This window comes from Carcharhinus amblyrhynchos, unplaced genomic scaffold (genome assembly GCF_965287045.1).
Source record: "Carcharhinus amblyrhynchos unplaced genomic scaffold, sCarAmb.v2.hapA scaffold_764, whole genome shotgun sequence".
NCBI lineage: Eukaryota > Metazoa > Chordata > Chondrichthyes > Carcharhiniformes > Carcharhinidae > Carcharhinus > Carcharhinus amblyrhynchos.
Window position 1 is genome coordinate 1 of NW_027650504.1, and position 14,199 is coordinate 14,199.

The 14,199-nt window shown below is 56.4% G+C and overlaps 1 protein-coding gene across 1 annotated transcript; it reads right to left on the bottom strand.

The window, feature by feature from the left end:
- Window positions 1–6,111: 6,111 nt before the first annotated feature.
- Window positions 6,112–13,500, bottom strand: LOC145340082 (interferon-stimulated 20 kDa exonuclease-like 2). Its single transcript, XM_080184508.1, has 4 exons — window positions 13,483–13,500; window positions 12,770–13,276; window positions 9,907–10,107; window positions 6,112–6,555 (listed from the first exon to the last, which is right to left on the bottom strand). The coding sequence occupies exons 1-4, from the start codon at window positions 13,498–13,500 to the stop codon at window positions 6,442–6,444; spliced, it is 840 nt and encodes a 279-aa protein (XP_080040634.1). The 3' UTR covers window positions 6,112–6,441.
- Window positions 13,501–14,199: the final 699 nt, after the last annotated feature.

Below are 14,199 nucleotides of genomic sequence, written 5' to 3' on the forward strand. Positions count from 1 at the left end.
CCGACCCTCCCACAGTGCGGCGCTCCCTTGGCACTGACCCTCCCACAGTGCGGCGCTCCCTCGGCACCCACCCTCCCCACAGTGCTTTGTCAGTAAGCGCCTGCGTCTGAGAAGGGGCGCTTACTCAAAATCTTTTATCAAGTGTTGTATAAAAGAAGAAAACTCTTGCTGTGGGACAGAGGAGGTCACAGCAAGTTGGGCGGTGGGTGGGAGGAGGTGAGATCGGAATTGGGGGAAGGGTTACACCAAAAAAGGGGAGCTTGAATCGGGCAGAGGGAATGTCGGAGAAACAAGGAGACTGGGACGAGGAGACAGTGAAATGACCTTCCTCAAAGGCTCGTGTAGCTGCTGTCTCGCAGAGGGAAATGGTGACGATATTTAATCAGCTCGAGATGTGAGCCAATTAATTTACTCCGGATGAGGCACAGGATTACAATTACAGGAAGGGAGCAAAGAGGGTTTGGAGAGAGCAGTCTCCCAGAGATAGGGTGGGTGGAGAGTTAGGGGCTGCTGGAACGTGACAAGACGGATAGAAAGCAGGGTCTGGATCAAGGTTACACACTCACCGCTGACTTGGTTTCATAGTTCACAATGCTTGAACGATAGAGAGAGCTCACCCAGATATTTTACAATCAGGGTCCTGCCCCCACCAGATGGCACCCCCTTCTCTCTCCCCCTTGCCCACTTCTGAGTTACAATGTCAAGGTTCACCTGACACTAAATCCAGGTCGACGCCGTGGCAGGGTCGGTGCTGAGGGAGCTCCGCACTGTGGGGAGGGTCGGTGCTGAGGGAGCGCCGCACTGTGGGGAGGGTCGGTGCTGAGGGAGCGCCGCACTGTGGGGAGGGTCGGTGCCGAGGGAGCGCCGCACTGTGGGGAGGGTCGGTGCCGAGGGAGCGCCGCACTGTGGGGAGGGTCGGTGCCGAGGGAGCGCCGCACTGTGGGAGGGTCGGTGCCGAGGGAGCGCCGCACTGTGGGAGGGCCGGTGCTGAGGGAACGCCGCACTGTGGGAGGGTCGGTGCCGAGGGAGCGCCGCACTGTGGGGAGGGTCGGTGCCGAGGGAGCGCCGCACTGTGGGAGTGTCGGTGCCGAGGGAGCGCCGCACTGTGGGAGGGCCGGTGCTGAGGGAGCGCCGCACTGTGGGAGGGTCGGTGCTGAGGGAACGCCGCACTGTGGGAGGGTCGGTGCCGAGGGAGCGCCGCACTGTGGGAGGGCCGGTGCTGAGGGAACGCCGCACTGTGGGAGGGTCGGTGCCGAGGAAGCGCCGCACTGTGGGAGGGTCGGTGCCGAGGGAGCGCCGCACTGTGGGAAGGGTCGGTGCCGAGGGAGCGCCGCACTGTGGGAAGGGTCGGTGCCGAGGGAGCGCCGCAGTGTGGGAAGGGTCGGTGCCGAGGGAGCGCCGCACTGTGGGGAGGGTCGGTGCTGAGGGAGCGCCGCACTGTGGGGAGGGTCGGTGCTGAGGGAGCGCCGCACTGTGGGGAGGGTCGGTGCCGAGGGAGCGCCGCACTGTGGGGAGGGTCGGTGCCGAGGGAGCGCCGCACTGTGGGGAGGGTCGGTGCCGAGGGAGCGCCGCACTGTGGGAGGGTCGGTGCCGAGGGAGCGCCGCACTGTGGGAGGGCCGGTGCTGAGGGAACGCCGCACTGTGGGAGGGTCGGTGCCGAGGGAGCGCCGCACTGTGGGGAGGGTCGTGCCGAGGGAGCGCCGCACTGTGGGAGTGTCGGTGCCGAGGGAGCGCCGCACTGTGGGAGGGCCGGTGCTGAGGGAGCGCCGCACTGTGGGAGGGTCGGTGCCGAGGGAGTGCCGCACTGTGGGAGGGCCGGTGCTGAGGGAACGCCGCACTGTGGGAGGGTCGGTGCCGAGGAAGCGCCGCACTGTGGGAGGGTCGGTGCCGAGGGAGCGCCGCACTGTGGGAAGGGTCGGTGCCGAGGGAGCGCCGCACTGTGGGAAGGGTCGGTGCCGAGGGAGCGCCGCAGTGTGGGAAGGGTCGGTGCCGAGGGAGCGCCGCACTGTGGGAAGGGTCGGTGCCGAGGGAGCGCCGCACTGTGGGAGGGTCGGTGCCGAGGGAGCGCCGCACTGTGGGAGGGCCGGTGCTGAGGGAACGCCGCACTGTGGGAAGGGTCGGTGCCGAGGGAGCGCCGCACTGTGGGAGGGTCGGTGCCGAGGGAGCGCCGCACTGTGGGAGGGCCGGTGCCGAGGGAACGCCGCACTGTGGGAGGGCCGGTGCCGAGGAAGCGCCGCACTGTGGGAGGGTGGGGGCCGAGGGAGCGCCGCACTGGGGGAGGGTGGGGGCCGAGGGAGCGCCGCACTGCGGGAGCGCTGGTGCTGAGGGAGTGCCGCAGTGCGGGAGGGTCGGTGCTGAGGGAGCGCCGCAGTGCGGGAGGGTCGGTGCTGAGGGAGCGCCGCAGTGCAGGAGGGTCGGTGCTGAGGGAGCGCCGCAGTGCGGGAGGGTCGGTGCTGAGGGAGCGCCGCAGTGCAGGAGGGTCGGTGCTGAGGGAGAGCCTCCAACATTGCCATTAAGGTCCCATGGCCACGACTGGAATAAAAGCAGAGGAAATTCTCATCTGTGCGTGGGACCAATACTGATCTTTCAATGAGTAAAATAACTGAGCTCACATGATCATCTCGCAGCCCATGGGATCTTGCTCTGCACTTGCTACAACACTAACCACACTTCCAAAGACTAACACCTCTACTTTCTCAGAAGACTAAGGAAATTCAGCATTTCCACTAAGACTCTCACCAACTTTTACAGATGCCCCACAGAAAGCATTCTTTCTGGTTGTATCACAGCTCGGTCTGGGCTCCTGCTCTGCCCAAGACCGCAAGGAACTACAAAGGGGTCGTGAATATAGCCCAATCCATCACACAAACCAGCCTCCCATCCACTGACTCCGTCTACACTTCCCACTGCCTCGGGAAAAGCAGCCAGCATGATTAAGGACCCCCCCCCACACCCCGGACATTCTCTCTTCCACCTTCTTCCGTCGGGAAAAAGATACAAAAGTCTGAGGTCCCGTACCGACCAACTCAAGAACAGCTTCTTCCTGCTGCTATCAGACTTTTGAATGGACCTACCTCGCATTAAGTTGATCTTTCTCTACACCCTCGCTGTGACTGTAACACTACATTCTGCACTCTCTCCTTTCCTTCTCTATGAACGGTATGCTTTGTCTGTGTAGTGCGCAAGAAACAATACCATTCAATGCTCCACCATTCAATAAGATCACGGCTGATCTTCCTGTGGACTCAGCTCCATTTACCCGCCCACTCACCTTAATTCCTTTACTGTTCAAAAATCTATCTATCCTTGCCTTAGAAACATTCAATGAGGGAGCCTCAACTGGGCAGGGAATTCCACAGATTCACAACCCTTTGGGTGAAGAAGTTCCTCCTCAACTCAGTCCGAAATCTGCTCCCCCTTATTTTGAGGCCATTCCCCCTAGTTCTAGTTTCACCCACCAGTGGAAATAACTTCCCTGCTTCTATCTTATCTATTCCCTTTGTAATCTTATATGTTTCTATAAGATCCTCCCCTCATTCTTCTGAATTCCAATGAGTATAGCCCCAGTCCACTCAGTCTCTCCTCATAAACCAACCCTCTCAACTCTGGAATCAACTAGTGGGACGGCACGATGGAACAGTGTGTTAGCACTGCTGCCTCATAGTGCCAGAGATCCGGGTTCAATTGCCAGCTTGGGTCACTGTCTGTGTGGAGTTTGCACGTTCTTCCTGTATCAGCATGGGTTTCCTCTGGGGGCTCTGGTTTCCTCCCCACAGTCCAAAGATATCCATGATAAGAGGATTGGCCATGCTAAATTGTCCCCTTAGTGTCCAAAGATGTGCAGGTTAGGGTGGATTGGCCATGCTAAATTGTCCCTTAGTGTCCAAAGATGTGTAGGTTAGGGTGGATTGGCCATGCTAAATTGTCCCTTAGTGTCCAAAGATGTGTAGGTTAGGGTGGATTGGCCATGCTAAATGGCAAATTTGGGAGTTGTGTCCCCCATGTACACGCTCACAGAAACATGTTAACCAACATCCCAGATTCCTTCTCCACTGTCGCTGGATGGAATCAAAGAATCATGACAGTGAAGAGGGGGGCTATTTGGCCAATCAAGTCTGCACCAACCACAATTCCATCCGGGCCCTATCCCCACGCATCCAAACTGCTGGTCCCCCTGACACCAAGGGGCAATTTAGCATGGCCAATCCATCTCACCTGTACATGTTTGGACACTAAGGGACAATTTAGCATGGCCAATCCAACAAACCTGCACATCTTTGGACACTAAGGGACAATTTAGCATGGCCAATCCACCTAACCTGCACATCTTTGGACACTAAGGGGCAATTTAGCATGGCCAATCCACCTAACCTGCACATCTTTGGACACTAAGGGGCAATTTAGCATGGCCAATCCACCTAACCTGCACATCTTTGGACACTAAGGGGCAATTTAGCATGGCCAATCCACCCTAACCTGCACATCTTTGGACACTAAGGGGCAATTTAGCATGGCCAATCCATCTAACTTGTACATCATTGGAGTTTGGGAGGACCCAAATGAAATTGCCCCTTAGTGTTAGGGGGACTAACAGGGTAAATGAATGGGGTTATGGGGAAAAGGCCAGGCTAGAATTGTGGTTGGTGCAAACCCGATGGGCCAAATGGCCTCTCTCTGTGCTGTAGGGAAGCTACGATACTATGAATCGCCTCTGCACCCCCTTCAGAGCCAGTACACCCTTCCTCAAGTCAGGAGACCCAAAACCGTACCCAGTAACTCCAGGTGTGGCCTCACCAGCACCTTATACAGCTGCAACATAACCTCGCTGTTTTTAAACTCCATCCCCCTTGTAACGAAGGGCAAAATTCCACGTCTGCAGCCCCCCTGCTCCTTCCCTTGTGGTTTCGGAGAGCAACCCTCATTGCAATGAGGGGACTGGAGAATGCACAGAGTCGGGATAAAGCAGGCCCAGCTGCAGACGTTCTGCTTGCCTGCAGCAGAACAATGCATGCTCGCTGTAGCAAGGCAAAAAAGCAGCGTGTGAGATCTGCTGACTCCAGCACGACACGCAGAGAATGAGAGTCCACTGTTCCAGGGAGAATCAAGGCTGGATAACAGATCATAAACAACTGCACTATCCCCCATCAAACACTCCCAGGACAGGTACAGCATGGGGTTAGATACAGAGTAAAGCTCCCTCTGCACTGTCCCCCCATCAAACACTCCCAGGACAGGTACAGCATGGGGTTAGATACAGAGTAAAGCTCCCTCTACACTGTCCCCCCCATCAAACACTCCCAGGACAGGTACAGCACGGGGTTAGATACAGAGTAAGGCTCCCTCTGCACTGTCCCCCCATCAAACACTCCCAGGACAGGTACAGCACGGGGTTAGATACAGAGTAAAGCTCCCTCTACACTGTCCCCCCATCAAACACTCCCAGGACAGGGACAGCACGGGGTTAGATACAGAGTAAAGCTCCCTCGACACTGTCCCCATCAAACACTCCCAGGACAGGGACAGCACGGGGTTAGATACAGAGTAAAGCTCTCTCTGCACTGTCCCCCCATCAAACACTCCCAGGACAGGTACAGCATGGGGTTAGATACAGAGTAAAGCTCTCTCTGCACTGTCCCCCCATCAAACACTCCCAGGACAGGTACAGCATGGGGTTAGATACAGAGTAAAGCTCTCTCTGCACTGTCCCCCCATCAAACACTCCCAGGACAGGTACAGCATGGGGTTAGATACAGAGTAAAGCTCCCTCTACACTGTCCCCATCAAACACTCCCAGGACAGGTACAGCACGGGGTTAGATACAGAGTAAAGCTCCCTCTACACTGTCCCCATCAAACACTCCCAGGACAGGTACAGATACATCTATCTCAGCTAAAATGATGGCGAATTCAACAGTGCGGCGTTCCCTCGGCACTGACAGTGCAGATACGAGGGGTCAGAATTGATGTGGGGGTGCTCAGCTGCTCCCAGATCCATCTGCTCCAATGGAAATGCCCTCAAGGTATCCGGGGGTGCAGGGGCCAGAGAGGGGGGCGGGGGGGCCGGAAGAGAGAGGGGGCACGGGGGAAAGAGAGAGTGAGCCTGAGAGTGAGAGATTTACCTGTATTTGAGAGAGAGAGGTTGCGAGTTTGTGTACAAATCGCTTTTGCTTTAATGAATAAAAACAGAAGTTCAGTATTGCAAACGGCTCGCCCTCTTAAGTGTCCAGTCCGTCACTGTGTCCCGCGTTTGGAAACGGTCCATTGCCTGCGATTCTCTGGCAAGTCTCCAACAAATACTGGCCTGATCCCGCTCTGCGACGGTGGGAGGGGCGAGTCCTGGCCGTGCGAGAGGCAGCCAGCTCTCTGGTGGGTGGGGGGGGCAGCGGTTAGGTCGCTCTGTCCCTCTCCGGCTCCCTCCACCCCCTCCTTCCCGCACGGCCTGCTATTTCTGAGCCGAGTCTGCGACTTGTTCCAGCTCCAGCTGCGCTTCCGCCAGTCTGAACAGGTCCATTGTGGCATGGGCATCTTCCACCGACGAGTGGCCCTTTTTCCCCACCTGAGGAGAGATCGAACGGGGGGGGTGGGGAGTGAGACCGAGAGGTGCAGAACATGAGGCATAGGAGCAGAATGAGGCCACTCGGCCCGTCGAGTCTGCTCCCCCATTCAATCATGGCTGATATTTTTCTCATCCCCCATTCTCCTGCCTTTTCCCCATAACCCCTGATCCCCTTATTAATCAGGAACCTATCTATCTCTGTCTTAAAGACACTCAGTGACCCGGCCTCCTCTGCGGCAAAGAGTTCCACAGATTCCCCACTCTCTGGCTGAGGAAATTCCTCCCCATCTCTGTTTTAAAGGATCGTCCCTTTAGCCTGAGGTTGTGCCCTCTCTGGTTCTAGTTTTTCCTACTAGTGGAAACATCCTCTCCACGTCCACTCTATCCAGGGCCTCGCAGTATCCTGTAAGTTTCAATAAGATCCCCCCCTCATCCTTCTAAACTCCAACGTGTACAGACCCAGAGTCCTCAACCCGTTCCTCATCCGACAAGCTCTTCATTCCAGGGATCATTCTTGTGAACCTCCTCTGGACCCTTTCCAAGGCCCGACACATCCTTCCTTAGATACGGGACCCAAAACTGCTCACAATTCTCCAAATGGGAACTGTGCGGGAGCTGGCCATTCGCTCTACGTTGCCCATCGAGTTGGTACCACCTCCCTCCACCTCTTCCCCCGCCCCCCCAGCCCACCCTATATTCCTGCTAATGTTTCCCCTTTCCAAGGGAGGGCACAGTGGGTTAGCACTGCTGCATCACAGCGCCAGGGGCCTCAGTTCGATTCCCAGCTTGGATCACTGTGTGGAGGTTGCACATTCTCCCCGTGTCTGCAGGGGTTTCCTCCAAGTGTTACAGTTTCCTCCAACTGTCCAAAGGAGTGCCTCAAGGATCTGTTCTGGGACCCTTGTTGTTTGTCATTTTCATAAATGACCTGGATGAGGAAGTGGAAGGATGGGTAAGTAAGTTCGCTGATGACACTAAGGTCGGTGGTGTTGTGGATGGTCTGGAAGGATGGCAAAAGTTGCAGCAGGACATAGATAGGATGCAGGACTGGGCGGAGAAGTGGCAGATGGACTTCAACGTGGATAAATGTGTAGTCGTCCATTTTGGCAGAACCAACGGGATGAACGAGTACACTATCAAGGGCAGAAGTCTGAGTAGTGTTGAAGAGCAGAAGGATCTTGGGGTCCGGGTCCACAGGACTCTTAATTTGGCCTCGCAGGTGGAGGAGGTGGTCAAGAAGGCGTATGGTGTACTGGCCTTCATTAATCGAGGGATTGAGTTTAGGAGTCGGGAGGTAATGCTGCAACTTTATAAGACCCTTGTCAGGCCTCATTTAGAGTGTTGTGTGCAGCTCTGATCGCCTCACTATAGGAAAGATGTAGAAGCTATTGAGAGGGTACAGAGGAGATTTACAAGCATGTTGCCTGGACTGGGAGGCATGCCTTATGAAGTTAGGTTGAGGGAGCTGGGACTCTTTTCCCTGGAGAGACGAAGGTTGAGAGGCGACCTGATAGAAGTTTACAAAATGTTGAGAGGAATAGATAGGGTGGACTCTCAGAGGCTATTTCCCCGGGTTGAAATGGTTGCTACGAGAGGACACAGATTTAAGGTGCAGGGAGGGAAGTTCAGAAGTGATGTTAGGGGTAAGTTTTTCACTCAGAGGGTGGTGAGTGAATGGAATCGGCTGCCGTCAGTGGTGGTGGAGGCGAACTCGCTGGGGTCTTTTAAAAGACTTCTGGATGAGTATATGGGGTTTAATGAGATTGAGGGTTATAGATAGGTCTGTAGGTTGGTAGGTGTTGATGTGATCGGCGCAACTCGTGGGCCGAAGGGCCTGTTTGTGCTGTAGTGTTCTATGTTCTATGTGCAGGTTAGGTGGATTGGCCGTGCTAAATTGCCCCTTAGTAGAATCACAGAATCCTGACAATGCAGAAGGAGGCCATTCGGCCCATCAAGTCCACACAATCAGAATCCCTGGCCCTATCCCTACATGTTTACCCTGCTAATCCTTCTCACCCGCATATCTTTGGGCACTAAGGGGCAATTTAGCATGGCTAATCTACCTAACCTGCACATTTTTGGACACTAAGGGGCAATTTAGCATGGCCAATCCACCCAACCTGCACATCTTTGGACAGTGGGAGGAAACCCACGCAGACGCAGGGAGAATGTGCAAACTCCAGACAGACAGTGACCCGAGGTGGGAACGAACCCCGGTCCCTGGCGCCGTGAGGCAGCAGTGCCAACCCCACTGTGCTGCCCCAGTGTGGGAAGTGTCCAAGGACGTGCTGGTTAGGGTGCACTGACAATGCTAACTTCTCCCTCAGTGTAACCCGAACAGGAGTGTGGCGACTCAGGGATTTTCACATTAACTTCATTGCAGTGTTAATGTAAGCCGAATTATGACACTAATAAATAAACAAACTTTATTTTTCCAATCCCAACCCCCCCCCCACCATTTTTCAAAGTTCCTATTCATTTTGCTTCCCTTCAGGCAGCGGATTCCAGATCACAACAACTCACTGCGTTTCCATTAAAGATTTCCCCATCCACCCACCTCCCACTTCCCTGATTCTCTTCGATCTGTGCCCCCTCCATTCTCTCGCCAATGGGAGACGTTTACTCCATACAAACCCCCCCACTTGGTGATTGCGAACGTCTCGATTTAAATCCCACCCCCCCCCCCCAAACTTTCTCTCTGATCCGAAGGCCAGAGTCCCAGATTCTCCCAGTCTCTCTGCACAAAACACAGCGTGTCCTACAGGCTGGAACTAGAGGAGTGCCGAGATCATGGAGGGTTGTCGGAGCGGTTACAGAGATTGAGGAACGGGGGGTGTAGGGGGCTGGAGGAGGTTACAGAGATAGGGAGGGGGTGTAGGGGGCTGGAGGAGGTTACAGAGATAGGGAGGGAGGTGTAGGGGGCTGGAGGAGGTTACAGAGATAGGGAAGGAGGTGTAGGGGGCTGGAGGAGGTTACAGAGATAGGGAAGGAGGTGTAGGGGGCTGGAGGAGGTTACAGAGATAGGGAGGGGGTGTAGGGGGCTGGAGGAGGTTACAGAGATAGGGAGGGAGGTGTAGGGGGCTGGAGGAGGTTACAGAGATAGGGAGGGGGTGTAGCAGGCTGGAGGGGGTCACAGAGATAGGGGGGGGGTTACAAAGACGGGGGGGGGCTGGAGGGGGTTACAGAGATGGGGGGTGGCTGGAGGGGGTTACAGAGATAGGGAGGGGGAAGTAGGGGGCTGGAGGAGGTTACAGAGATAGGGAGGGGGTGTAGGTGCTGGAGGGGGTTGGGGAGTGGGGGGGGGCGGCGTGTAGAGAGAGTTGGGGGTCAGGCTGAGTGCCGGGGACATACCTGGATGTCTTTGTCAAACAGTGCCTTTGTCAACCTCTTCAGCGAGACTGTCTCCTTCTCAGAGAAGCCAGCTTTTTTGTTCAGGGCTGGCATTCTCGAGGTGTCCCTGGTCATTGACTGAGGGTGCATGTACTTCAGGGCCTTGAAGTCGTTGTCGATAGCGTGGCCTATCACGACCTTGCCACTAAGGATCCTCAATATCTGCAGAGAGACAGCGAGAACAGTGAGTCCCAGTTCGGGTTCCTCTCGAGGTAAACTTCCACGGTGGCACAGCGGGTTAGCACTGCTGCCTCGGAGCGCCAGGGACCCGGGTTCAATTCCCAGCCTTGGATCACTGTCTGTGGGGATTCTGCACATTCTCTCCATGTCTGCATATTCTCCCCATATCTGCATGGGTTTCCTCCGGGTGCTCCGGTTTCCTCCCACACTCCGAAAGATGCATAGGTTAGGGGGATTGGCCGTGCAAAATTGCCCCTTAGTGTCCAAAGATGTGCAGGATAGGGTGGATTGGCCATGCTAAATTGTCCCCTTAGTGTCCATAGATGTGCAGGTTAGGTGGATTGGCCATGCTAAATTGCCCCTTAGTGTCCAAAGATGTGTAGGTTAGGGGGATTGGCCGTGCTAAATTGCCCCTTAGTTTCCAAAGATGTGTAGGTTAGGGGGATTGGCCATGCTAAATTGCCCCTTATTGTCCAAAGATGTGTAGGTTAGGGGGATTGGCCGTGCTAAATTGCCCCTTAGTTTCCAAAGATGTGTAGGTTAGGGGGATTGGCCATGCTAAATTGCCCCTTATTGTCCAAAGATGTGTAGGTTAGGGGGATTGGCCGTGCTAAATTGCCCCTTAGTTTCCAAAGATGTGTAGGTTAGGGGGATTGGCCGTGCTAAATTGCCCCTTATTGTCCAAAGATGTGTAGGTTAGGGGGATTGGCCATGCTAAATTGCCCCTTATTGTCCAAAGATGTGTAGGTTAGAGGGTTTGGCAGTGCTCCCTCAGTGTAACCTGAACAGGTGCCAGAGTGTGGCGAATAGGGGATTTTCACAGTAACTTCATTGCGGTGTTAATGCAAGGTGACTTGTGACTAATAAATAAACTTTTACTTTTGGTTGAGTCAGTAGTAAGGAAAGCAAATGCAATGTTAGCATTGATTTCAAGAGGGCTAGAATACAAAAGCCGGGACGTGCTCAGCTTTCTTTCAAGTTTAAAGTTTATTTATTAGTCACAATTCGGCTTACATTAACACCGCAACAAAGTTACGTTCTCCTCGTGTTTGCGTGGGTTTCCTCCCCTGGTCACTACATTCTGGCACCTGTTCGGGTTACACTGAGGGAGAATTTAGCACGGCCAATGCACCCTAACCTGCACGACTTTCGGACTGTGGGAGGAAACTGGGGCACCCGGAGGAAACCCACACAGACGTGGAGAGAACGTGCAGACTCCACACAGGCAGTGACCCAAACCGAGAATCGAACCCGGGTCTCTGGCGCTGAGGCAGCAGCGCTAACCCACTGTGCCACCCACAAGCTTCTGAGGATGTGTAAGAATCTGGTCAGACCTCATTTGGAGTACTGTGAGCTACGGAAGGATATGCTGGCCTTGGAAAGGGTTCTTATTCCTTTATTCATTCCTGGGACACAGGCGTCGCTGGCTGGTCCAGCATTTATTGCCCATCCCTAGTTGCCCCTTGGAGGGGCAGTTGCGAGTCAACCACATTGCTGTGGCTCTGAAGTCACATGTAGGCCAGACCGGGGTAAGGACGGCAGATTTCCTTCCCTAAAGGGAACCAGATGGGTTTTTCCGACAATGGATCATCAGTAGATTCTTAATTCCAGATATTTTTTCTTGAATTCAAATTCCACCGTCTGCCGTGGGCGGGATTCGAACCCGGGTCCCCCAGAACATTAGCTGAGTTTCTGGATTAATAGTCCAATGATACTACCACTGGGTCATCGCCTCCCTCCAGAGGAGGTTCACAAGAATGATCCCTGGAATGAAGAGCTTGTCGGATGAGGAACGGGTTGAGGACTCTGGGTCTGTACTCGTTGGAGTTTAGAAGGATGAGGGGGGGATCTTATTGAAACTTACAGGATACTGCGAGGCCCTGGATAGAGTGGACGTGGAGAGGATGTTTCCACTAGTAGGAAAAACTAGAACCAGAGGGCACAACCTCAGGCTAAAGGGACGATCCTTTAAAACAGAGATGAGGAGGAATTTCTTCAGCCAGAGAGTGGGGAATCTGTGGAACTCTTTGCTGCAGAGGAGGCCGGGTCACTGAGTGTCTTTAAGACAGAGATCGATAGGTTCTGGATGGGTAAGGGGTCAAAGCTTATGGGGAAAGGGTGGGCGAATGGGGTTGAGAAAGTTATTAGCCACGGCAGTGTAGACACAATGGGCCGTCTGGCCTAGTTCTGTTCCAAGGTCTTGTGGTCTGAAACACAGATACAAGTGACCGCTTCAGCTCTCACAGACTCGGCCTTATGGAACGGCCTCCTCTTGTTACTGTCTAACAGGATGCAGAGGGGCTGAATGGCCTCCTCTTGTTACTGTAACGGGATCCAGAGGGGCTGAATGGCCTCCTCTTGTTACTGTAACGGGATACAGAGGGGCTGAATGGCCTCCTCCTGTTCCTGTGCAACAGACCAGTGAGAGAGGGGCTAAATTGCCTCCTCCTGTTCCTGTCTAACAGGATGCAGAGGGGCTGAATGGCCTCCTGCTCCTGTCTAGAAGGTCAGAGAAGAGCTGAATAACCTCCTGCTATCCCTGTGGGGCCCCAGTCCCCCAGATCCAGCTCCCCCGACACCTCCACACCACTCCCCCCTCGCCCGGGGCGTGGTGGCCCCCACATCCGCCCGTCTCCCGGCTTACCTCTTTCCGCGCCAGCTTGAAGGGCGTGGCATTTTTCATGTGGCAACGGCGGATTCCGCTCCAGCGGGTCCGGTAGTCGGTGATGGGGTTGAGCGGCAGGATGTACTTGTCGTAGATCAGGTCCCCGTGGTAGCCGACGATGCTGCAGCGGGCCACCTCGCTCCGCCTGCCCGCGTCCTTCGTGCCCACCATCTCACAGTCCAGGGCCACGCACTTGTAGGGTTTCAGGGGGGCCGGCTTGCCCTCGGAGGAGGGGCGGGGAGGGGGGCCGCCTTTGGCAGGGCGGTGGCGGCGGCGGGGGGGGGGCCCCGCGCCCAGGGGCGGGAGGGCGCTCTGGCACTCGCTGAGGAGCAGGGCGTCCGCGGGCGGAGGGCCGGCCGCTTGGGGGGGTGAGGAGGAAGAAGAAGGGGTGAACGTCCAGGCTTTGGAGTCCTGGCAGCCCCCCTGGTGGGACCCCCTGCCCCCCTGGTGGGACCCATTGCTCGCCTGGTGGGACCCCCTGCCCCCCTGGTGGGACCCATTGCTCGCCTGGTGGGACCCCCTGCCCCCCTGGTGGGACCCCCTGCCCCCCTGGTGGGACCCCCTGCCCCCCTGGTGGGAGCCCTTGCCCCCCTGGTGGGACCCCCTGCCCCCCTGGTGGGACCCCTTGCCCCCCTGGTGGGACCCCTTGCTCGCCTGGTGGGACCCCTTGCCCCCCTGGTGGGACCCCTTGCTCGCCTGGTGGGACCCATTGCTCGCCTGGTGGGAACCCCTGCCCCCTTGGTGGGACCCCTTGCCCCCCTGGTGGGACCCCTTGCCCCCCTGGTGGGACCCCTTGCCCCCCTGGTGGGACCCATTGCTCGCCTGGTGGGAACCCCTGCCCCCTTGGTGGGACCCCTTGCCCCCCTGGTGGGACCCCTTGCCCCCCTGGTGGGACCCTCTGCCCCCCTGGTGGGACCCCTTGCCCCCCTGGTGGGACCCCTTGCCCCCTGGCAGCCCGTTGCTGAAGCAGAGGGGCCCCTGGCTGGGAGGGCCCGTGGGGTGTGGGCGCCCCTCCTGCGCCGGGGCGCCCGCCATTTTCTTCTTGAGGTAGGCCTTCCGCTGCAGGCGGGCACGTCGCAGGAGGAAGCGCTGTCGGTGGAGGCTGATTTTGGCGGGCTTCTGCTCTGCCACGGGGGCGAACTCCAAGTTCAGCTCGATGGTGGACATGGCTCTCGACGGGGCACCAGCTTGCCGAGCTCGGCCTCCCCTCCCACACCCCCACCGTGACCTCGCGACGCCCAGCTGTCAGATGCCAGCGGCAGCCATCGGGACACCCTGTAATCGAAACAAAACATGGGACGGTCAGAACTCGAGAGAGAGAGACAGATCGCAACCTTCAAGAAAGACTGGGAGGGCGGGGGGGACGGGACACATGAGGTTACAAAGGTAGGAAGGGGGAGTGCTGGGGG